This window comes from Rhinolophus sinicus, chromosome 9, assembly GCF_057876585.1.
Source record: "Rhinolophus sinicus isolate RSI-liver-muscle chromosome 9, RSI-T2T, whole genome shotgun sequence".
Classification (NCBI taxonomy): Eukaryota; Metazoa; Chordata; class Mammalia; order Chiroptera; family Rhinolophidae; genus Rhinolophus; species Rhinolophus sinicus.
In genome coordinates this window covers 15,939,946-15,964,764 of record NC_142509.1, presented here as the reverse complement: position 1 = coordinate 15,964,764, position 24,819 = coordinate 15,939,946, and the positions used below count along the sequence as shown (strand labels likewise).

Genomic DNA, 24,819 nt, shown 5'->3' with positions numbered 1-24,819 from the left:
TTAATAGATTCACTCACTAGGAAATTTAAGATGTGTTGATGAATTAATTCCTTTATTATTATGAAATGTCCCTTCTTATTTATACTAATATTCCTTGCTTTGAATCTACTTTTTTATTGATGGTATAGTCAGTCTACTTTCTTTTGATTCATGTTTGCATAGTATCTCTTTTTCCATTCTTATAGTTTTAGCTATCTGTGTCTTTAAAGTATATTCCTGGAAAAGCATATCATGACATAGTTCCTTTTATCTAACATGACATTCTTTGCATTTTAATTAGAATATTGAAAATGTTTGCATTTAACTCAGTTATCAATATGGCTGAGTTGAAGTCTAACATCTTGCTATTGGTTTTCTGTTTCTACCAACTGCCCTTTATTCCACTTTTTCTTTTTCTTGCCTTCTTTTGGACTGCGTGTCTTTGAAGATTGTATTTTATCTCCAGGATTGGCTTAATATCTATAGCTATTTTGTATTACTCAGCTGTTCTAGGTTTTGCAATATTCATCCATTCTGGATTTGTCCCTTTGGAGTGTGGCATGGAAAGTTCCTATAGGCAGGAAGGCTCGTGCAATCATTGAGCTCCCATTGTTTGTTTCCCTCTTCTAAGGAAACTGTTGGTGGCTGCCTGTTGTCAAATGTAGGGAAAGAGTTGTTTCATACACGTTCTGTGGTTTTCTAGATGTTCATGCTGCAAATACAATTCCAGTAGAGTTCATTCTTCACGGGTGGAAGTAGATGTCCACTCATTAACCATTCTGAATAACTATGTTTTGAAATCCTTCAGATTAAAAAAACAAATTACCTTTTTCACCCACATGGAACTTTTCTTTGCTCGTTCATAAGTTGGAATAATAAAAACTAAGGATTAGAATAATTCTTTTTATTAAAGTTTATTGGGGTGACAATTGTTAGTAAAGTTACATAGATTTCAGGTATACAATTCTGTATTACATCATCTATAAATCCCATTGTGTGTTCACCACCCAGAGTCAGTTCTCCTTCCATCACCATATATTTGATCCCCTTTACCCTCATCTACTACCCCCCACTCCCCTTACCCTCTGGTAACCACTACACTATTGTCTGTGTCTATGAGTTTTTGTTTCTCATTTGTTTGTCTTGTTTCTTTGTTGTTTTTGGTTTATATACCACATATCAGTGAAATCATATTGTTCTCTGCTTTTCCTGTCTGACTTATTTCGCTTAGCATTATATTCTCAAGATCCATCCATGTTGTCACAAATGGTCCTATTTCATGTTTTCTTACTGCCAAATAGTATTCCATTGTGTATATATACCACAACTTTTTTTAAATTTATTTTTTAAATGTATTGGGGTGACAATTGTTAGTAAAATTGCATAGATTTCAGGTGTACAATTCTGTATTACATCATCTATAAATCCCATTGTGTGTTCACCACCCAGAGTCAGTTCTCCTTCCATCTCCATATATTTGATACCCCTTACCCTCATCTCCCACCCCCCACCCCCTTACCCTCTGGTAACCACTAAACTATTGTCTGTGTCTATGAGTTTCTGTTTCTCATTTGTTTCTCTTATTCTTTTGCTGTTTTTGGTTTATATACCACATGTCAGTGAAATCACATGATTCTCTGCTTTTTCTGTCTGACTTGTTTCGCTCAGCATTACAGTCTCAAAATCCATCCATGTTGTCACAAATGGTCCTATATCAGGTTTTCTTACCGCCGATTAGTATTCCATTGTGTATATATACCACAACTTCTTTATCCATTCATCTATCGAAGGACATTTTGGTTGTTTCCATGTCTTGGCCACTGTAAACAAAGCTGCAATGAACATTGGTGCACACGTGTCTTTATGTATAAATGTTTTCAGATTTTTTGGGTAGATACTCAGGAGAGGGACTGCTGGGTCATATGGTAATTCTATTCGTAATTTTTTGAGGAACCCCCACACTGCCTTCCATAACGGCTGCACCAGTCTGCATTCCCACCAACAGTGTATGAGGGTTCCTTTTTCTCCACAGCCTTCCCAACACTTGTTACTATTTGTCTTGTTGATGATAGCCATTCTGACAGGGGTGAAGTGATATCTCATTGTGGTTTTTACTTGCATTTCTCTCATGATTAGTGATGCTGAGCATTTTTTCATATGTCTATTTGCCATTTGTATGTCCTCTTTGGCGAAATGTCTCTTCAGGTCGTCTGCCCATTTTTCAATTGGGTCGTTTGTTTTTTTGTTGTTGAGTTTCATGAGTTCCTTATATATTTTGGATATTAGCCCCTCATTGGAGGCACTGTTTGCAAAAATCTTCTCCCATTCAGTTGGTGGCCTCTTTATTTTGTCAATGGTTTCTTTTGTTGTGCAGTAGCTTTTAAGTTTCCTATACTCCCATTCATTTATTTCAGCTTTAATTCCCTTGTCGTTGGAGTCAAATTCATAAAATGCTCTTTGAACCCAAGGTCCATAAGTTTAGTACCTATGTTTTCTTCTATGCCGTTTATTGTGTCAGGTCTTATGCTTAAGTCTTTGATCCATTTTGAATTAATTTTGGTACATGGTGACAGATAGCAGTCCAGTTTCATTCTTTTGCACGTGGCTATCCAATTCTCCCAGCACCATTTATTGAAGAGGCTGTGTTTTCTCCATTGTATGTTTTTGCTTCTTTGTCAAAAATTATCTGTCCATGAATGAACTAATCAGAAACAGTTTTGGAAACATGGAGGAAAAACAGAGGGTTGCTAGAGGGGCGGGGGGTGGGGATAAGGGGAAGGTGAGAGGTTTTGGGAACGTACAGAGGGATAGTGGATGGGGGGAGGGGGGTTCACACAGTGTGAGGGATATAAATGATAAACGTCTAAGTTTTGCTTTGTCTTGTGCACCTGAAACTAATTAAAAAAAAAAATTATCTGTCCATATTTATGTGGTTTTATTTCTGAGTTCTCAATTCTATTCCATTGGTCTACGTATCTGTTTTTCTGCCAATACCATGCAGTTTTGATTATTGTAGCCCTGTAGTACAAGCTAAAGTGAGGGAGTGTTATACCTCCAGCGTTGTTCTTTTTTCTTAAGATTGCTTTGGCTATTCGGGGTCTTTTGTGGTTCCAAACAAATCTGATGATTTTTTGTTCTATTTTTTAAAAAATGCCATTGGGATTTTGATGGGGATTGCAGTAAATCTGTATATTGCTTTAGGTAATATCGCCCTTACAACTATGTTGATTCTTCCAATCCATGAGCATGGAATATTTTTCCATTTCTTTGTGTCTTCTTCAATTTTTTAAAAAAATGTCTTGTAGTTTTCAGCATATAGGTCTTTCACATCCTTGGTTAAGTTTACTTGTAGGTATTTTATTCTTTTTGCTGCAATTGCAAAAGAAATTATTTTTTTAATTTCTTTTTCTGAGATTTCGTTGTTAGTATACAGGAATGCAATGGACTTTTGTACGTTGATTTTGTAGCCAGCAACTTGACTGTATTCGTTGATTGTTTCTCATAGCTTTTTGGTGGAGTCTTTAGGGTTTTCTATATGCAGCATCATGTCATCTGCAAATAGTGACAATTTAACGTCTTCATTCCCCATTTGGATGCCAAAGAATAACTTTTAAGGTCATTCATCTAATGACCAACTTTGTTGAAAACTTGAGAAAGTTCAACCTATGTCAGGCAAGTGATCTCAGAAGCTCTTGCTCACTACTAGACAATTAGTCAACACAAACTATTAAATTACTTTTAGCCAATTACTTAAGCAAATTATCAGAAGCAAAATACTATCTGCTTTATAAATTATGTTGTCTTCCTTTTTTTATTCCTCATCAGGTAGAAAAGACAAATGAAGGAAAATCATCAAAGACAACGCAACACCCAGGAATAGCAGTTGCTTCTCAACACCAACATTTAAGTGTCATTTGACTTAGCTGCAGCAAGATTCCCATCAGGGAGTCTCTTGGGTATCTGTGTATAATTACCATCAGCTACAAATTGTTTTTGCATTGGTCATAAGTTGACATTAAAAACAGCCAAACAATAAGTAGTAATTTGGAAATCAAAGGCATAGAAACAGAAATATGGTGAAACAATGAGAGAGACTGTGATGATTCAGAAGATACAGTTGGTGTAAAGAGAGAAAGTGGCCAAAGATAAAGTGACCACAAAGGATACCAGCATTTAAGGGTATGCAAAGAGGGGGCATAAGGGAAAATATCCATTTCCCACTTAAATCATTTGCATATTGCAATACATTCTATTTCTAATTCCACCTACTTACTCCACATCCTGATTCAACCTGAATCTTCCTGAGGTTACTCAGCACATGGAGAGCAATCAACCTCAAACTGTTCCTCAGTGTCTTTAATTTCCTCAGGATAAACTGCATTTAATGCCAAATTTTCAAGTCACAAAATTGCTCTAGTTCCAATAAACACAAAATTATAAAGAAAGCAAAACCTTTACTGTCTCTGGCTGAACTTTACCACCTGCCCAGAAACACAGAGCTCAATGCCCAGAAATACCACAGATCAATCAATCAGAATTACTATAGGAGGAACCTGACATCGATATTTTTTAAAAACTCTTCAGGTGATTCCTAGTATAACTAAAACTAAGAATAACTATCCTAAAATCACAAGCTCAAAAAAAATTAGAACAAATTCCAGATGCCTAATGAAAATTCACATCTGTATAGCAAGAGAATGTTTGGAAAATATTTCCATGTGTTTTAATCATGGAATAAAATTGTGAATTGATATTATAATTCCATTTATTCTCAAATGTGGACATTGATTTGTCACCCAGTAATTCGTAGGGCTTTAACTACTGGACTATACTATCTGGTATTGAAATAACCTTGCTACACGTTTCATTTCATGGTAATATTTTGGGATTGCCTAGATGACAAGGGACAGTCTCTTACTGGGACAAAAGTCAACTCGAAACCTTTAAGTAAAACACACTTGTATTCACCTGTAGGGTAACTGAGGAACATGAGGATGGTAAGGCTCTGGGGGAGAGTGGGTTTCTCACCCTTCATTTCCTCTGAATCACAGCAAAATTGTCTGAATCCTAGAAATCATTAGAGGGAGTACAGACCCAGTCAGGAAAGAGGTCGAGGTCACTCAGTAAGGAACAGATGTGGGTCCCTAGCTTCACCACAAAGGCTCAGATGTAGCCTTTCATAGGTTCTTCTCTCTTATCCCCACAGGGCTCCCAAAGGAGGATGGCGACAGAAAATCACTCTACAGTGACAGAGTTCATTCTTGGGGGATTAACAAATCAGCCAGAGCTCCAGCTCCCCCTCTTCCTCCTCTTCCTGGGGATCTACTTGGTCACCATGATAGGGAACCTGGGCATGATAACACTGATTTGTGTGAATGCTCAGCTTCACACCCCCATGTACTACTTCCTCGGCAATCTGTCACTTCTGGATTTCTGCTACTCCTCTGTCATTACCCCTAAAATGCTGGTGAACTTCGTGTCAGAGAAGAACATCATCTCCTATGCCGGATGCATGTCACAGCTCTACTTCTTCCTCGTGTTTGTCATTGCTGAGGGTTACATGCTCACAGTGATGGCCTACGACCGCTATGTCGCCATCTGTAACCCTTTGCTTTACAACGTCACCATGTCTCATCTTGTCTGCTCTCTGCTGGTGGCTGTGGTCTACCTCATGGGCCTCATTGGCTCAACTATTGAGATTAGCCTCATGTTAAAACTGCCCTATTGTGAGATTTTCATCAGTCATTACTTCTGTGACATCCTCCCTCTCATGAAGCTCTCCTGCTCTAGCACCCGTGATATTGAGATAACCATCTTCTTTTTGGCTGGATTTAACATCATAGTCTCCAGCTTAACAGTCATTGTTTCCTACGCCTTCATCTTCTCCACCATCCTACACATCAGCACCAGAGAGGGACGGTCCAAAGCCTTCAGCACCTGCAGCTCCCACTTTGCCGCTGTGGGATTATTTTATGGATCAGCTTCATTCATGTACTTAAAACCCTCCACAGCCAGTTCCCTGGCCCAGGAGAACGTGGCCTCCGTGTTCTACACCACAGTGATCCCCATGCTGAACCCCCTCATCTACAGCTTGAGGAATAAGGAGGTAAAGGCTGCCATGCAGAAAACCCTGAGGAGAAAAATGTTTTGATGCAGAAGTTATTATTCTTGCTCAATTTTATGAGTAAGTTGTTATACATTCCAGCTGAAGTCCTCTGCATACCCAGCCACAATGGCAGAAAATCACTGCTCTACATGGTTCAGTGAATGCCTCCTTCTTCCCACTTCGTTTCCTCTCTCTACTTCGTTGCTGTTTGAAGCCAGCTGATTTCAAGTTCATATTTTCATTCTCTTGGGATCCATTTTCTATATCCTGAGCACTTTGGTAAACATTTACTATTTTAATTGTAATTTAACATAAATTTTAAACTTCCAGCATTGAGTTTGAGTCATTCATTGTTTTATTACCTTTAGATAGAAAATATTACTCAACTCAACTCTTACTTTTTTTTATTTGGGCATGCACAAGGCAAAGTTAGTGACTCTGAAAGTCACCAAGAGTGATACACAGCCCCTTTCTCATCTTGACTCTTTCTTTCATCTCTTTCACTCATCTCTACTTATTCCTGCCCAAGAACTTCTACTGATCCGTTTATGTCATATCCTTAGTTACCATAAGAATAATACTGGCTGCTAACATAGTTTTGGGTGTTTATTCTGAGTCATATAACTCTTCTAAATGCTTTATATGCATTATTTCAATTATACTGCACAACAGATAGGTATGATAATTACCCTCATTTCACAGGTATGGAAAGATGGTTTGGTCACATAGATGGTAAACAAAGACACTGGGATTTTAACCCAGGCCTAAGGGATTCCAGACCCCACACTCCTGGCTCTCAGTCCTCTTTGCTTCATGCTAACACTCCCTTTGTACAGCCTATTAAGCCTGCCTAGTTGTGCTCTTCAAATTTTGAATGCCTCCTGTAATTAATTTCTCAGACCCCCACTTTTATCATCCACTTTAGTCTCTTCCCATTTACAGAGAACCTCTTCAAGATGACTAAGGAAAGACTAGTGTTAGAGTGGCAAACTTAATATAGTTTGAGAACTAAAAGACCTACATCCTGGAAAACACCTGAGTCCCAAACAAAAAAGAATGCTTGTTCATCCCAGATTATACATGCTGCAGCATCTCTTGTCTTCCTGAAATAACTGATAGATCGATGGGCTAACTAACTCAGTAAATCCAGTGGCCATGGGACAAAATTTCCCCCTGTTCCTCTTGTTTATAACAATATCAAGGATATTTGTTTTAGTCTCAGCACCCTGACAGAGTGCCAAGGATTTGTGGTCATCCTCTTGTCATTTCTAGCTATTTTGGGTATACTATTGTGCCAATTACCAGCTCATTATGGAAAACAGAAATAACTCTAGTTTTTTCAAGCAGAAAGAGATTCATACTTCCTTACAATTTTTTGAATGACTGGAGGAGGGGTGAGGGAGCCCCCAAAGTGACTCCACAATAGATATGATCACCTGCTGCCACTGTGACCCCTGCCACCAGGAAAAATACCTCTTGTACTCAAAACACTGGTAACTAAACAACTGAACTCTAGTTTGAGCACTACATGGAAACTTATTAGAAATGCAAATGTGGGGGCTCCACATCTACAGAATTAATGGGTGGGGCCCAGCAATATGTGTTTTACTAAGCCTTTGGGTGATTCTCATATATGAGGTGTGACTATTAACTTTGTGAACTTGTTGCAACTGTGTTGCTAAACTTTTGGTATAAGAGGGATTATTCATTATGAATTTGTACCAACTTGACAAACAATTAACCAAGTTTGCTATTTGGAAGTGCTGAAAAGACTGCGTGAAAAAGTTAGATGACCTGAACTTTTCGCCAACAATTCATGGCTCTTGCATCACGACAATGCACCAGCTTACTGTCTGTGAGGGAGTTTTTAGCCAGTAAACAAACAACTGTATTGGAACACCCTCCCTACTCACCTGGTCTGGCCCCCAATGACTTCTTTCTTTACCCGAAGATAAAGGAAATACTGAAAGGAAGACATTTTGATGACATTCAGGACATCAAGGGTAATACAACGACAGCTCTGATGGCCATTCCAGAAAGAGTTCCAAAATTGCTTTGAAGGGTGGACTAGGTGCTGGCGTCGGTGCATAGCTTCCCAAGGGGAATACTTGGAAGGTGATTGTAGTGATATTCAGCAATGAGGTATGTAACACTTTTCCTAGGATGAGTTCGTGATGTTAATTGTCATTCCTCCTATACTGAAGTGTGAGACCTACCTCACTCCCTCCTTTCAAATCTCACACAAATGCATTTAGCTGGTGTTACAAAGCAATATGAGATATGTAATTTTTAGCTTTTTCACCTGACTACAAGGAGGATGGAAAAAATATTGAGAGAGACATTTCCAGGTGGCTACTCTACCCATTTCTCTTGACCTTCCTTCAGCAAGAGCTGAGACCTCTATCACTACATATCCCTCTAATTAGAAGGAAATATAGGAAAATATTTTTGTTATCTAAAGATGAGAAACTATAAAGCCAAATACATTGGTGAATTTGATTATATAAAAAAATTAGGATTTTTTTGTTCAGCAATGGACACTGGGGATAGAGTTCATAGAAATATAACAGAATGGAAGAAGATACCTAACTAGCTTATCATAGAAACTTCAACATTGACAGAAAATAAAATGGGCACAATATATAGAACAAACAATTTATAGCAGAGGAAGCCTGAAGTGACTCCCCGCATAGGAGGAGATGCTCAAACCAATTACTGATCAGAGAAGTGCAAAATAAAACAACAGGATATATCTTTGCACCCATCGTTGGGTAAATAAAGAGATAAATTGTAGTGGATACTTTACAGCAGTTAAAAGCAAAGGATTAGCTATAGACAGCACAGCTCAGAGCTATAGTGCGAGGTGAGAAAAGTAAGAAAGATAATGAGATATAAAACACAATGTTACTCACGTATATTAAAGTTACATACACACAAACCAAAATAAAGCATATTGAGAAAGAAAAAATAACTAATAAAATACACATTAGTCAGGTTAGAATGGTTACCCAGAGAGATATGATGCATGGAAATAGGGGTGGCGAAAAGAGGAACAGAAACAAAAATGCTTTTTTCTAGACCCACCTCAGGTGTAATCCAGTCAACACACCCAAGAAACTCTGGATCAGAGCAGCCACTGACCTGTTGGGTAGAGAGACAGGCAGGCTCGGCTCACTCAACATTGTGGGGCCTGGGGGAAGACCGTCTAAACATTTAGAAGTTAAAATCAAGCTAACAAAATGCTAACTATTTTCTTTTTCCTACCTTGACATACATACCTTCCTAACAAGTAAAAGGCTCCGTTTAAATTTAGAAACCTCAGAATTCTAAGAGTTTCATGCCAGAATGCAATACTAGAGTGTCAACATAAGACTGTGCAAACCTGTAGAGAATTTTTATGAGTCTATTTGAGCCAAAACTGGCAATTGCTAGGAAGGAAGATCTCAAATGCTCCCAGAAAAATGACAATTTTGTAGCTTCCTTTATGCACTTAAAATTAAAAGGGAAATGTAAGAAAGATTACAAGAAGGTGGGAGAAAGCAAGGTGGGGATTGGACTACAGAAGAGTTAACAAGACAATGTCTACTCTTAAGGTTAATCATGCTTTCGAGGGGGTGGGGGCATTACTTCTGGCATTTCAGAGGTGTGTTAACCTAGATGCATAAGAACAATGGCCAGGGCTGGCTTAAAAACCTTTCACGGGCCCCGGTGGCTCAGGCGGTTAGAGCTCCGTGCTCCTAACTCCGAAGGCTGCCGGTTCGATTCCCACATGGGCCAGGGGGCTCTCAACCACAAGGTTGCCAGTTCAATTCCTCGAATCCCGCAAGGGATGGTGGGCTTTGCCCCCTGCAACTAAGATTGAACATGGCACCTTGAGCTGAGCTGAGCTGCCTCCCGAATGACTCAGTTGTTGGTTGGAACGTGTCCTCTCAACCACAAGGTTGCCGGTTCGACTCCTGCAAGGGATGGTGGGCTGCACCCCCTGCAACTAGCAACAGCAACTGGACCTGGAGCTGAGCTGCGCCCTCCACAAGTAAGACTGAAAGGACAACAACTTGACTTGGAGAAAAGTCCTGGAAGTGCACACTGTTCCCCAATAAAGTCCTGTTCCCCTTCCCCAATAAAATATCTAAAAAAAAAAAAAAAGAACCTTTTACTAAAGAAGTTACAGGCCTGTGGCCTGACTGCCCACCATGACGTGCCCAGTTTTTAATTGACAATTTATTACAGCACCGTTTTTTCATCCATACCCTCAGATTAGAATTTGAAAAACAGCTTCTTTTAGAGTAAATTCAAATTTACATGCAGAGTCCATTCTTTATGGGAAAGTTATAGTAAGTTTGAGAAAAATTTTATTTCAGCTTTCTCGGGTTTTTTACCCCTTGTTATGGGTGTGGCATAGTGTTTTCCTAAAAACAGAGGAAGGCTGTGTGAGTGTGTATTTCATAAGCTTCTTATTCATAGTTCACCACTCAGATACAAGAAACATGGGCACATGGAGCATTCTTTCACATGTGTCCTCTGAGAAGTACACTCAGCTTAAATGTCAAAGGATCTCTTTCTTTTTTGCCTATACATGTACTTAAAATTTTGCTACAAGGGGGGATCTTATGTTGTGTTCTTATCACACACAAAAAAGTTTTTTTAAATAAAAAGAGCAAGAGTAAACTTTTGGAGGTGATGGTTATGCTTGTGGCATTGGTTGTGGCGATGGTTTCACAGGTGTATATTTATCTCTGAACTCATGAAGTAGTACACCTTAAGTACATACAGCTTTTTGTATGTCAATCATTCCTCAATAATGCAGTTCTTTAAATAAAAAAAAAAAAAGCATCTTAACATTCAGTATCAATCAATGCTCGCAATCTTCTGAGATCACCTATATATTGTTTACAAATAAGAAAAATGGGGTTAAATGATTTGTCGCAAGTGTGGAATACACAGAGACCACAAATGAGAACAAGCAAAGGTTATCTACTCAGAGCTTGCCACATAGCAAGAGAGCCAACGGCCTTCAGGTCACTTGCCTTCTGCAGAGACTCACAAGCAGGCAGTGGGTGGGATGACAGAGAAGCTTCCAGTATGCTCTGATTGGAGGTTGCTGGGAAGGGAAGCTGGAGGCAGGCTGACTAGAAGCTGGCGGCCTTTGTGATTGGTTTGGGGAGCATGTTTGCTTCCTCTGATTGGTTCCAAGTTGGAAATAGGGGCAAAAAGTAGGGAAGCTGGCAGTCAATGACAGAGTCCTGCCCATTCTGGGCGGATTATTACAGAGGCTGTGGTTTGGCTTCCCGGGCTGGTTGTTGCAGAGGTCGTGGGTAAGAATTCTATTTTTACACAAGGTCTGGCCATTATATGTTTGTAAATTCAGTTTCTCAAAAGTCACACAGTGAAAAAACTGGCATTACCATCCCTGGGCTTTTGACAGCAGCTTTCAAATTTCATGTTATTTCCACTTCTGTGTCCTGCCACGAATTCCAGAGCCTGTCAGAAGGATCTAATGTAGCTGGAACAGCTTGGGACAAGTCCAGAAAGGAGGCATGGGAAGGCAGGCTTTTAACATCATTAAATGCACAGCAATTTTGGAATAGGAACCACAGTCCAGAGCTAAAGCTTTCATTGGGAAAAGGAATAAAATGCAGGTGTAACAACCCCAGGCAGTCTTGGGGCTCCATTCTCATTCCAAATCACAAAATGAGAGCTTTCTATATACTAGGTGTGATCAAAAAATACAGTGAATGCTGTTGCTGAGTGCAATCCATTGGTAAGGCAGGAATCTTCAACAGGGGAAGCTGCGCATGGAACCATAATAACAATGTGTGACAAGTTTCAACGTGTTTGGTGCAGTCAGTCAGGTGAGTTATGGTTGAGAGAAGGTGTGTTTTTAAGTGTGCTGTAAATCATAAGTCACGAAAAATGCATTAACATGAAATGGGCAACAGTTTCATCCTCCATCATGACAATGCTCCGTGTCACACATCACTTCTGGTATATAGCAATTTCTGTCAAATAAAAACATTGCAGTGTGTCCTCATCCACCTTATTCACTGAATCTGGCACTGTGTGACTTCTGGCTCTTCCTCAAAGTCCGAATGATTCAGGACACGGAGGCAGCCATGACAGTACAACTAAAGACACTCACAAAAGAGGACTTCCAGAACTGCTTCAGCAAGTGGCAAGAATGATGGGATAAGTATGTTCCAAGTGAGGGGGAGTATTTTGAGGAGGATTAAAGGCAATGTGTCTTTTACTAAAAATTAATAAATTTTTTACAATTTAAACAGTCACTGTAGTTTTTATCACAGTTCATATGTAGAATCTAAAGTGAAAAAAACAATGAGCTAATAGACACAAAGACCAGACTGGTGGTTGCCAGAGGTGGGTGGTGGTGTAGGGGTGGGCGAAATGGACTAAAGGGGTCACTAGGAACAAAGTCCCAGTTAAATGGGGATGTAATGTACAGCATGGTGAGTATAGTTAATAATACTGTATTGTATATTTGGAAGTTGCTATGAAAGTAGACCTTAGAAGTACTCATCAAAGAAAAAAATGTATAACCGTGTGATGATGGATGTTAACTAGATTTGTGGTGATCATTTTGCAACATATATATATCAAATCATTATGTCGGACACCTGAAACTAATATGATATATGTCAATTATATCTCAACAAAAGTTTTTCAATTGTTATAAAGAAGCACATAAGAGAGAAGCATATATTTCTATTTATTAAAATAATTATTGCATCATCCATTCATTAATCCATACAGTTAAAAAATTATTTATGGAAACCGTCCATTCTGGCTAAATGATCACTGGAGACACATAAAAGTAGTACCGTGTTTCCCTGAAAATAAGACCTAGCCAGACAATCAGCTCTAATGTGTCTTTTGGAGCAAAAATTAATATGAGACCCAGTATTGTATTATATTATATTATATTATATTATATTATATTATATTATATTATATTATATTATATTATATTATATTATATTATACTGGGTCTTATAGTAAAGTAAGACCGGGTCTCATATTAATTTTTGCACCAAAAGATGCATTTGAGCTGATTGTCTGGCTAGATCTTATTTTTGGGGAAACACGGTAGATAAATAGCAAAGCAACTTTTAGTTACATGGCATGGTTTGTGGAAAAGTAAAGGGAATTGCTAAGAGCAACAACAAAAAATCAGAAAAAAGGAAAGTGAGTGGAAATGAAGCTCTGCAGCCAGTGCTGACCTAGGATGTCTGCCACTCCTTGGAAGCCAGGAGTCTCCTTTTTCACACATGAGGGGTGAGAGACAAAGCCTGGGGCCCAGGAAGCCCGAGGTGGAATTTGAGGCCATGTAACCTCCCCGCCACCCTCTTAAAGCTGTGCTCAGAGAAGGTGAAACCTGTGTGAATGAACTAGGAAAAAATTTCCCCGCACAGAGATGGTGAGGCTGCAGGGTGGTCTCAGCTTTGGCTCTGATGGAGCATGGGAAAAAAGGGAAACCCTGTCCCTGAGGACCCCTAAACACAGTCTGCCCTCACATGTGAATGGTCTGGAATTCACACTGCCTCATGACTTGTAAAACCCCATGCCAAACATTTATTATAGAGAGATCCTAGATGTTATTACTAATAATGATTTACAAGTGTAAGTCCTCCAAAGGGAAGTTAGGGTTGTACGAAAGCACTAAATGGGGGAAAGTGAACTGTTTCCAAAGGTCAGGGATGGCCTCTCTGAGGAAGTGAAATTCAGAGACGTGAACAGATAACAAGGTCTCGTCTATATTTGGCTTTCCAGCCTCAGAGTCTCCTTCTCTGCCTAGAGAATCTGTCCTTGTTTGAGTCTTAGTTGAAACCACTGACATGGTAGTTACTAAGGACAGACACTTGCTCCCTGGTCTTCTAAAAGACTAGGGGGCCACTCAACCTCAGCTAATCAGATGCTCCCACTCAGGACTTTATTTCTGGAGCAAGTGGTACAAAGAAGCAAGGAGAACTTTGAGTCCATAAGGAAAGACAAAAAAGACAACCTCTTGCAACCAGCTGTGTAACACAGTGGTATCAAGCTGAGCCAGTGCTAACAGCCAGTGCTATTTAAAGCAGTACATTCCTTGCTTGTGGCCTTGTGATTCTAGCCACGTGGTTTAGAATTATTTCCTAAACCTGGCTCCCTAGGCTTACAAACAGTTTGGTGAATTACCCCATCTTTCCAATAAATTTCTTTCCTGCTGAAATTAACCAGAATCAGATTGTTTTTCGCAGCTAAGACTCATCACCGGCTATAACAGAAGCTAGCCAGATGGAGCGCGGGAGGGAAGGGTGTGGGGAGAACATTCCCAGGCTGGGAAGCAGCTCTCTCAGACCTTGTGATTGGTCATAAGCCCCTCCACCACTTCCTGGTAAAGTGATAACAGCCCTTCCTTCTTGCTTCCACATAATACTCATGTTGTATTTATACTTGTTTTCCCTTCCTGGTACTTTCTGTTGGTGTATTAAGGGGAAAAATTGTATACATAGAGCAGATTTGAGAGATTATTATTCTTACAGAGAGTAGCATCCTTTGGGAAGGGGACAATGCATTTGTCTCAAAAGAGCTATATTTTTAAAAGAATAAACCAATTGTTAATACTCCAATGTCAGCAAAACAACTATAAAAATGTTTGCCTGCAACATAGATATCTATATATGTATTGGCTCAAAATTGACTGGGGAGCTTCTTAAATAATTTATTACAGTCCCCAGATTATTTCCAAAATCAAATAAAGGAGTGATATCATTAGTATTTACATGTGGTGTAATACGCATTTATATTTAAATGGTCACTGTTATAGTAGAGGTCTTCCATGTGACACATGCACACATACTCACGTACATACACCCTTTGCTGTCTGTTGGGGTGCCTTCTGTAATCAGTACAAGGAGTAGCCCATTGCCCATTTCATGAAATTTATGTTATGGTTTTGTTTTTTAAATGATTGTAGCTTATAATAAATGAGGTATCTTTGCTTTGATGATAAATAATTGGCCATACCTTTATGTTACACTCAATCTTTAGAAACCATGTCCTATTTTTTAACATCACTACTCTGGAAATACATGATCAGGTTTGTGATATACTAAGAACTCATTGCTCCGAGTCCTGAATGTTAAGTAGAAGATGACCAGCAAAAGATGCAAGGGGGATTTCCAGGCAGAGAAGACAATATTAAAAAAGACATGGAGATCTATAACCCATCAAAGGACTCTGCTCATCACACAGAACAGCTAAGAGACTCGTAGGAGGCTTACTTGAAGGTGGGCAAATCGGGGGAGCAGGCAAAGAGGGAAGGGAGAGGAGTGGAGATGCGGCCTGCATCCGAGGCTGCAGAGAGGCAGGGGGTCGCAGGACAGAACAGAGACCACAAAAGCCAGGAGGTGGGCTCTTTCCCTGCGTCCCACAGCTGATCTCTCCCAGCGACAGAGCAGCATATCCAGCACTTGAGGCAGAAACCTCAGCTGAGACCTCCAGCTGGGCCCTAGGTCAGACAAAAAACAAACTCCATACCTGGGCCCCTCTCTGCACTCTCCCAATACTACCCCCGCCCTTCCAGAGACTCAAGCTGACCCCTGAACTGAGGAGTAGTGTCAGATTACAGAGGAGCCCTAGCGCTTAGGATCTGGGAAGACCCAGCTTGCAGCTCTGACCCAGGGAAGAGGCTGGGAAGTGTGTGATACTGCTAGGCTGGGAGAGAGAGGACCTCTCCATCCCCAGCCCCCACTCTTTCTGGCCTGCCTAGGGCAGGGCAATTACAACTACAGAGGCACTCCCAGGGATCAGCAGTAAGTGGCAGATGAAGCGCTGGGCTTTCAGCAGCTCAGAAATCTCTCACCCTTCACACACACACACACACACACACACACACACACACACACACACACGGAAGAAGTGCCCTAAAACTCAGGAGAACTGGACACAGGGCTGGTTGTGTTACTCTCAGTGCGCATATGTGCAGGCAAGAGCAGAGACTGCACTGACTTTGTAAAAACTACCATCCAGACCCCATAGCCCCACTCATCTAAATCTGCAGTCCTTAGGTCACTCTGGGCATCAGGTGACCAGCTCTGCCTGCACAATACGCAGAGAACTCTTTGGTTCAGCAGAGGACAACCTGGATATTACTTGGTGGGCTTAAGCCAAAACTGGCGCTGCTTTTGTTTTGTTTCGTTTTTGTACCTTTGATATTTTTGCCTGTGTTGAATGTGGGTTATCGGTTGTTTTTACACGTGAATGTATTTGGTTTTTTCTTTGTTGTTGTTGATTTGGTGATTTGCTTTGTTCTGAAATTGCCCTACACCAGGGCCCAGCTCAAGAAGCAAAAGATTCAACACACCCAGAGGCAAACTCCAGACCAAACCAGAGTACTACCGGGTTTGACCTACAAGTGACACACCCAGAGGGAATTCTCTGCAGGCACAAGAGCCCAGAGAGGCCAAGCCTCATTTAAGCGGTCAACCCTCATGCAGCAGAAACCCTGCTGTGGGCAGAGCCAAGTTTCACAACTAGTCAGCCTAGGAGTCAATCCCACCTACTCACAAGCCAAAAGCAATTAAAGATCAACTTTAACAGGACAATATACACAACACAAGAGTCACCTTTGGACCACACATGGAGGAGAAGAAGGAAGTGGTGCAAGTCAAATATAAAGGACACATACTACATAAGATAACCCAGCAAGAACTAAGAAACCTAGGGGATCCACCTAATACATCGAAGCAAACACAGAGTCAGCCAGAATGGGGAAACAAAGAAACATGTCCCAAATAAAAGAACAGAAGAAACCTCCAGAACTGGAACCAAATGAAATAAAGGTAACCAACCTATCAGAGACAGAGTTCAGAACACTGATGATAAGAATGTTTAAGGAGCTTGGTGATGACATAAAGAAGGATAGAAAAATCATAATGAACAACCAGTTAGAACTAAAGAATACAATAATTGAAATAAAGAACACACTTGAAGGAATTAACAGCAGGTTGGATGAAGCAGAGGATCGAATCAGCGACTTAGAAGACGAGTTAGCAGAGATCACCCAAACGGAACAACAAAAAGAAAAAAGAATAAAAAACAATGAAGATGGTTTAAGAGACCTCTGGGATAACATCAAGCACAACAACATGCGCATCATAGGAATACCAGAAGGTGAAGACAGGAAGCAAGGGATTGAGAACATATGTGAAGTAATAATGTCTAAAAACTTCCCTAACCTAGTGAAGGAAACCGACATACAAGCCCAGGAAGTGCAAAGAGTTCCAACCAGGATAAACCCAAACAGGTCCACACCAAGACACATTATAGTTAAAATGGCAAAGGTTAAAGACAAACTGAGAATCCTAAAAGCAGCAAGAGAAAGACAGCAGATTACATACAAGGGAACTCCTATAAGACTATCAAATGACTTTTCTACAGAAACATTACAGGCCAGGAGGGAGTGGCAGGAGATGCTCAAAGTGATGGAAAACAAAGGCCTACAACCTAGATTGCTTTATCCAGCAAGGCTGTCATTTGAAATTGAAGGAGAGATAAAGAAATTCCCAGAAAACAATAAGCTAAAGGAATTTATTACCACCAAGCCAGCATTGCAGGAAATATTAAAAGGGCTTCTGTAAACAGAAAAAAGATGAAAACAAGCTAACTACAAATTTAAAAATGGCAATAACTACATACCTATTAATAATTACATTAAACATAAATGGATTAAATGCTCCAATCAAAAGACATAGGGTGGCTGAGTGGATAAGAAAGCAAGACTCTTGCATATGCTGTATACAAGAGACTCACCTCAGATCAAAAGACACATACAGGCTGAAAGTGAAGGGTTGGAGTAAGATATTTCATGCAAATGGAAATGAGACAAATCCTGGAGTTGCAATACTTATATCTGACAAAATAGACTTTAAAATGAAGAACATATTAAAAGACAAAGATGGGCACTATATAATAATAAAGGGATCGATCCGACAAGAGGATATAACCCTAGTAAATATCTATGCACCCAACATAGGAGCACCGAAATATATAAAACAGATATTGACTGACATTATAAAGACAGAGATCAACAGTAACACTATCATAGTATGGGACTTCAACACACCACTGACAACAAGGGACAGGTCTTCCAGACAGAAAATCAATATGGAAACAATGGCCTTAAATGACACATTGAACCACTTGGATTTAATCGGTATTTTCAGAACATTTCACCCCAAAGCTGCAGGATATACATTCTTCTGAAGCACACATGGAACATTTTCCAAGATAGACCACATGTTAGGCCACAAAACAAGTCTTGATAAATTTAAGAAATTGATATCATACCAATTGTCTTCTCTGACAACAGTACTATGAAATTAGAAATGAATTACAGGAAAAAACTGGAAGACACACCAATTCATGGAGGCTGAATAATATGTTACTAAATAATGAATGGGTCAACCAGAAGATCAAGGAAGAAATCAAAAGATATCTCAAGACAAATGAAAATAAAAACACGATGACCCAAAATCTATGGGTCCCGCAAAAGCAGTCCTAAGAGGAAATTCATAGCATTGTCGGCCTACCTAAAGAAACAAGAAACATCACTAATCAACAGTTTATCTTCACACTTAAGGGATCTGGAAAAAGAACAGCAAAATAAGCCCAAAGGGAGTACAAGGAAGGAGATAATAAAGATCAGAGTGGAAATAAATGAAATAGAAACCAGAAAAACAATACAAAAGATCAATGAATACAAGAGTTGGTTCTTAAAGAAGATAAACAAAACTGACAAACCTTTAGCCAGACTCATTAAAAAAAAGAGAGAGAGAGGACCCAAATTAATAAAATCAGAAATGAAAGAGGAGAAGTGACAACAGACACCGCAGAAATACAAAAAAAATTTTTTAAATTACTATGTGCAACTATATGCCAACAAATTTGACAATCTGGAAGAAATGGACAATTTTCTAGGGGCGTACAACCTTCCAAGGCTAACTCAAGAAGAAACAGAAAACCTGAATAGACTGATTACCACCAGGGAAATTGAATCAGTAATCAACAATCTCCCAACAAACAAAAGCCCTGGACCAGATGGCTTTACAGGTGAAATTTACAAAACGTTCAAAAAAGAATTATCACCTATTCTCCTCAAGCTCTTCAAAAAAATCCAGAAGAAGGGAAGACTCCCAAACACTTTTTACGAAGCCACTATCACCCTGATCCCAAAATCAGACAAAGACACCACAAAAAAGGAAAACTACAGGCCGATATCGCTAATGAACATAGACGCAAAAATCCTCAACAAAATGTTAGCGAACAGAATTGAGCAATACATTAAAAAGATCATACACCATGATCAAGTGGGATTCATCCCTGGTATGCAAGGGTGGTTCAACATCCGCAAATCAATTAATGTGATACAGCACATTAATAAAATGAAAAATAAAAATCACATGATCATATCAATAGGTGCAGAAAAAGCATTTGATAAAATCCAGCAGCCATTTATGATAAAAACCCTTAAAATGGGAATAGAGGGATCATATCTCAACATAATAAAGGCCATATATGATAAACCCACAGCTAACATCATACTCAACGGGAAAAGCTAAAACCATTCCCCTTAAGATCAGGAACAAGGCAAGGTTGCCCACTTTCTCCACTTCTATTCAACATAGTGCTGGAAGTTCTAGCCACAGCAATCAGACAAGAAAAAGAAATAAAACGCATCCAAATCAGTAAGGAGGAAGTAAAATTGTCATTATATGCAGATGATATGATACTATATATAGAGAACCGTAAAGACTCCACCAAGAAACTATTAGAGCTGATAGATGAATTTAGTAAAGTAGCAGGATACAAAATTAATATTCAGAAATCAGTTGCATTTGTGTATACCAATAACAAAACATCAGAAGGAGAAATTAAAAAAGCAATTCCATTTACAATTGCTCCAAAGATTATAAAATACCTGGGAATAAATTTAACCAAAGAAGTAAAAGATCTGTACTCAGAAAATTATAAGACACTGAAGAAAGAAATGAAAGAAGATACAAATAGATGGAAACACATACCATGTTCATGGATAGGAAGAATTAATATAGTTAAAATGTCCATACTGCCTAAGGCAATATACATATTCAACGCACTTCCTATCAAACTACCAATAACGTTTTTCACAGAAATAGAACATATAATCCTAAAATTTATATGGGACCATAAAAGACCCCGGATAGCCTCAGCAATCTTGAGAAATAAGAACAAAGTGGGAGGTATAACGATACCTGACATCAAATTATACTACAAGGCTACAGTAATCAAAACAGCATGGTACTGGCATAAAAACAGCACATAGATCAATGGAACAGAATAGAGAGTCCAGAAATAAATCCATGCCTATATGGCCATTTAATCTATGACAATGGAAGCAAGAATGTACGGTGGGGTAAAGACAGTATATTCAATAAATGGTGCTGGGAAATCTGGACAGACACATGCAAAAAAATGAAGCTGGACCACCTCCTTACACCATATACAAAAATAAATTCAAAATGGCTTAAAGACTTAAATGTAAGATCTGAAACCATAAAATTCCTAGAAGAAAATATAGGAAGAAACTTCACAGACATTACCTGGAGTAAGATTTTTACTGATATATCCCCTCACACGAGGGAAGTAAGAGAAAAAATAAACATGTGGGATTACATCAAACTAAAAAGTTTTTTCACAGCAAAGGAAACCATCAATAAAACAAAAATGGATCCTACTGATTGGGAAAAGATATTTGCCAATGATATATCTGATAAGGGGTTAATATCACAAATTCATAAAAAACTCACTCAACTCAACTCCAAAAAAACAAACAACCCAAATTAAAAAATGGACAGAGGACATGAAGAGACATTTTTCTAAAAAGGACATACAGATGGCAAACAGACATATGAAGAAATGCTCAACCTCACTAACCATCAGAGAAATGCAAATAAAAACCACAATGAGATACCAACTCACCCCAGTCAAAATGGCTATCATCAATAAATCAACAAACAACAAGTGCTGGCGCGGATGTGTAGAAAAGGGAACACTTGTGTACTGTTGGTGGGATTGCAGATTGGTGCAGCCACTATGGAAAACAGTATGGAGGTATCTCAAAAATCTGAAAATGGAACTATCTTATGATCCAGCAATTCCACTCCTAGGTATCTATCTGGAGAAATACAAAACTCCAATTCAAAAATCTTTATGCACTCCTATGTTTATTGCAGCACTATACACAATAGCCAAGACATGGAAACAACTGAAATGCCCATCAGTAGATGACTGTATTAAGAAACTGTGGTACATTCATACAATGGAGTATCACGCAGTCATAAAGAAGAAAGAAATCTTACCATTTGCAACAACATGGATGGACCTAGAGAACATTATGTTAAGTGAAATAAGTCGGACAGAGAAAGACAAATACCATATGATCTCACTTATATGCGGAATCTAAAGAAAAGAATAAGTGAATGAACCAATCAGAAACAGTTTTGGAGACATAGAGGAAAAACAGAGGGTTGCTAGAGGGGCGGGGGGTGGGGATAAGGCGGAAGGTGAGGGGATTAGAAAACACTCGGTAATCACAAGATGGCCACGGGGTTTTGAAAATTAATTTGGGGAACGTAATCAATAATGTAAAGACTTTGTAGGGTATCCGATGGACTCATGTCCCATTTGGGAGACCACCTCAGGGATGATGTAGATGCCTGATCTCTGCATTGTACACCTGAAGCTGAACAATAATGAGTGCCAACTATAATTTTATATATATATATATATATACATACATATATGTATATATATATATATGGTTACAGGAAGCGGAGTACAGCATTAGGAATAGAGACAGTGGAAATGTAATGGTTCTGTGCAATGTCAGAGGGATAGTGGATGGGGGGAGGGGGTTCACACAGTGTGAGGGATATAAATGATAAACGTCTAAGTATTGCTTTGTTTTGTGCACCTGAAACTAATAAAAAATTTAAAAAATAAATAAATAAATAAATAAATAATTGGATGATTTACCTTGGAGATTTCAAGAGAATTTCGGAGGTACATGAATACTGAAGAAGAGGGGAAGGGTGAACAGGAGAGAAGAAGAAAGAGGAGGAAGAGCAAGTAACCAGGGTTAAGTGGAATCTGCAGCTACTGAAACTTTGGACCTGCTTTCATCAAAGATGATACGTAGGGTGATAAAGTAAATGAAAACATGAGATAAAGATGCCAAGACTGGGAACTACAAAGTGAATGCCCATGACTACAAAAGGCACCAGCTGTGACATAGGTGCTAATTCAGGACAGGTGGAGGAAGGGAGCTACGGCACACCTGTTGTGATCACAAGTCTATGCTGCTGTGATCACCAAACTTGGTCAGTCCACGTCTTTTGGTCAAGCCATGGCTCTAGCAAACATTGTAACATAGGACCCAAGCATGAGCACAAAAGAGTCCTTAGAGAACAGAGCCTCAATAGTGACCACAGACCACTAGTAGTATCAAAACACAGTGGTCACCAATGACTAAAAAGATCTAAGTCATACACTTCACATAGATGATGAGTAAAAAGCCCCATTATCATTTTGGGTGAAGTGAAAAAAATGAATAGAAGAAATCTATGCATGAGAAGCTAAAGACAGAAGAAGAAGGAGGAGGAGGAGGAGGAGGTGGAGGAGGAGGAGGAGGAGGAGACGCAGAAGGAGAAGGAGAAGAAGAAGAACAACAACAACACGGGGTGTTGGGTGACAAGAGTGGCGAAGCCGTGGCGTCCCTAAGACCAGGAAGAAGCGAGTGGCTTGCAGCGCTGGTCTGTGTGTGAACTGAGCAGGAGCCTAGTAGTCATGACTGAGGCATCTTCTTCTGGGTGGTGATCTCTAGGTTTAGAGAAGAAGAACCTTATTAAAGGTAGAACCAATTCCTTATCTATCTCTAGAATGAGAATTTCTATCTCCATATTAAGAGAATGGTGAGTTTCCATGTAAAGGAAGAGGAGCGAGGTAGTAATGTCGATCTCCTTTTTGTCCCTTTCCACACCTAAGAGTGCCCTTCTGTTACAAATTCATCCATAGGTTTGAAGTGTCTGCAGGTTCTCAGCTTCCCAGGGCGTACCACCAGTCTAGGTTGGGCACCAGAATCCAGTCCTCACAGCATCTCAGAGAGATTCAGCAATTGCCCAGGATACTCAGAACTTGGCCTTAAACCAGGTACAAAGGCTGAGACCTGGGAAGAGACGTAGAGACATCATGATCTCCCCTCCCTCCCCTGCTTCAGTCTCCCCCACCTCAGAAGCAAACAAGGGGAAAGGACAAATCCAAACCAAAGTCCAAATCCAAACATTCCATTGTACGAATCTAGGTTAAGAAGGACAAGAAGACACATGGTATACAGCCACTCTCCCACCCATGTCACAAGAGCTGGGACTTACAGTCCCTTCTGTCCTGATGCTGGAAGGGAACAGGCTCAGATAATGGAGGAAGAGACAGTCCTGAACCTAGATCCTTCTTTTCCATTAGGCCAGGAAAAGAAAAGCCTAGTCCCTTTGTTTCTACATTATCCTAGCAGGAATTCTAAGCTAAAGACCATAATTTCTGATGAAGGCTGTGCCCAGAGGCTCCTCTCCAACTGAAGAACGGAGGCATCACGTAGCCATATCATTGTGGCCATCTCAGATTTTAAAAAGAGTTTTACTTTACATGTAGCTATACCAGAGGCCTAAGCAGTAATCAAGAGGAGGTTCCCTTGAATACTCTCCTGGAGTTATTATAGAAAACAAGAAATTGAGGCCTTCGAGTTCACACATGAACCACACTGTGATTATGACCATGCATAGTTTCTCTTCGCCCCTGGCACTGCTTACCCTGAGAACAGCAGAGAGAGGTTCCTACTCTGTCCCCTCCTGCCCTTGGCCCTGGGGCCCGGGGTTGATGCTAAGTGAGAATCCCCATGCTGGCTCTCTATAAAGATGACAAAATTTAGTAACACAGTTTATGGGCCTGGAAATTGAGCATCGTTTTAACACCCACATCACAAACTCTAGTGCTTGTTTTTATTTTACTTTTGAACATAAACATACATATATTATATATAAATGTGTATGTACACTACATATATATATTCCCCCATTAAAGAAATTATATAGGTATATATAATATAATTATGTATATTTATACACATACAGTTTATATACCGGGGGTGCCAGAAAAATCTATACAAGTGGATGCTTTGGTAAACCTTTCTCAAGCAGTAGTTCGCCGTAATAAAAAGTCTCTGGATGCTGATGGTAACCACTTTGAGCACCTCTTGTAACTGCAGAAGTCAAACATTACTGGTAGTCATCTTTTGTTATTGGTATATATAGAGTATTACAATTTTAATAGTATTTTCCTTTCTTAAAATGTGTATACATTTTTGCCACCCTCTGTGTGTGTGTGTGTGTTTAATAAAAAGAAGTAGAAGATGGTATGTAAAAATCAACAAAGACCTGAACATTTTCAGTTTCAGATCAGACAGGATGACTCCTTAAGCTACTGCCACCTGCTGGCAACATGCCTAAAATTCAAGGATAGGAATAAATGTGCTCAGGAGGTCCTGCTAGCCCAGGAAAGACTGGACAATGAGACAGCAAGTTCTAAAACACATAGACAACCCAGGTTTAGATTTACAGGTATATCTGTACAGGAGTTGCACTGTGGCACTG

General features: G+C 39.6%; 1 protein-coding gene across 1 annotated transcript; it reads left to right on the top strand.

Moving 5' to 3' along the window:
- The first annotated feature begins 5,194 nt into the window (after positions 1-5,194).
- Positions 5,195-6,130, top strand: LOC109443306 (olfactory receptor 8A1-like). Its single transcript, XM_019723569.3, has one exon. The coding sequence runs from the start codon at positions 5,201-5,203 to the stop codon at positions 6,128-6,130; it is 930 nt and encodes a 309-aa protein (XP_019579128.3). The 5' UTR covers positions 5,195-5,200.
- Positions 6,131-24,819: the final 18,689 nt, after the last annotated feature.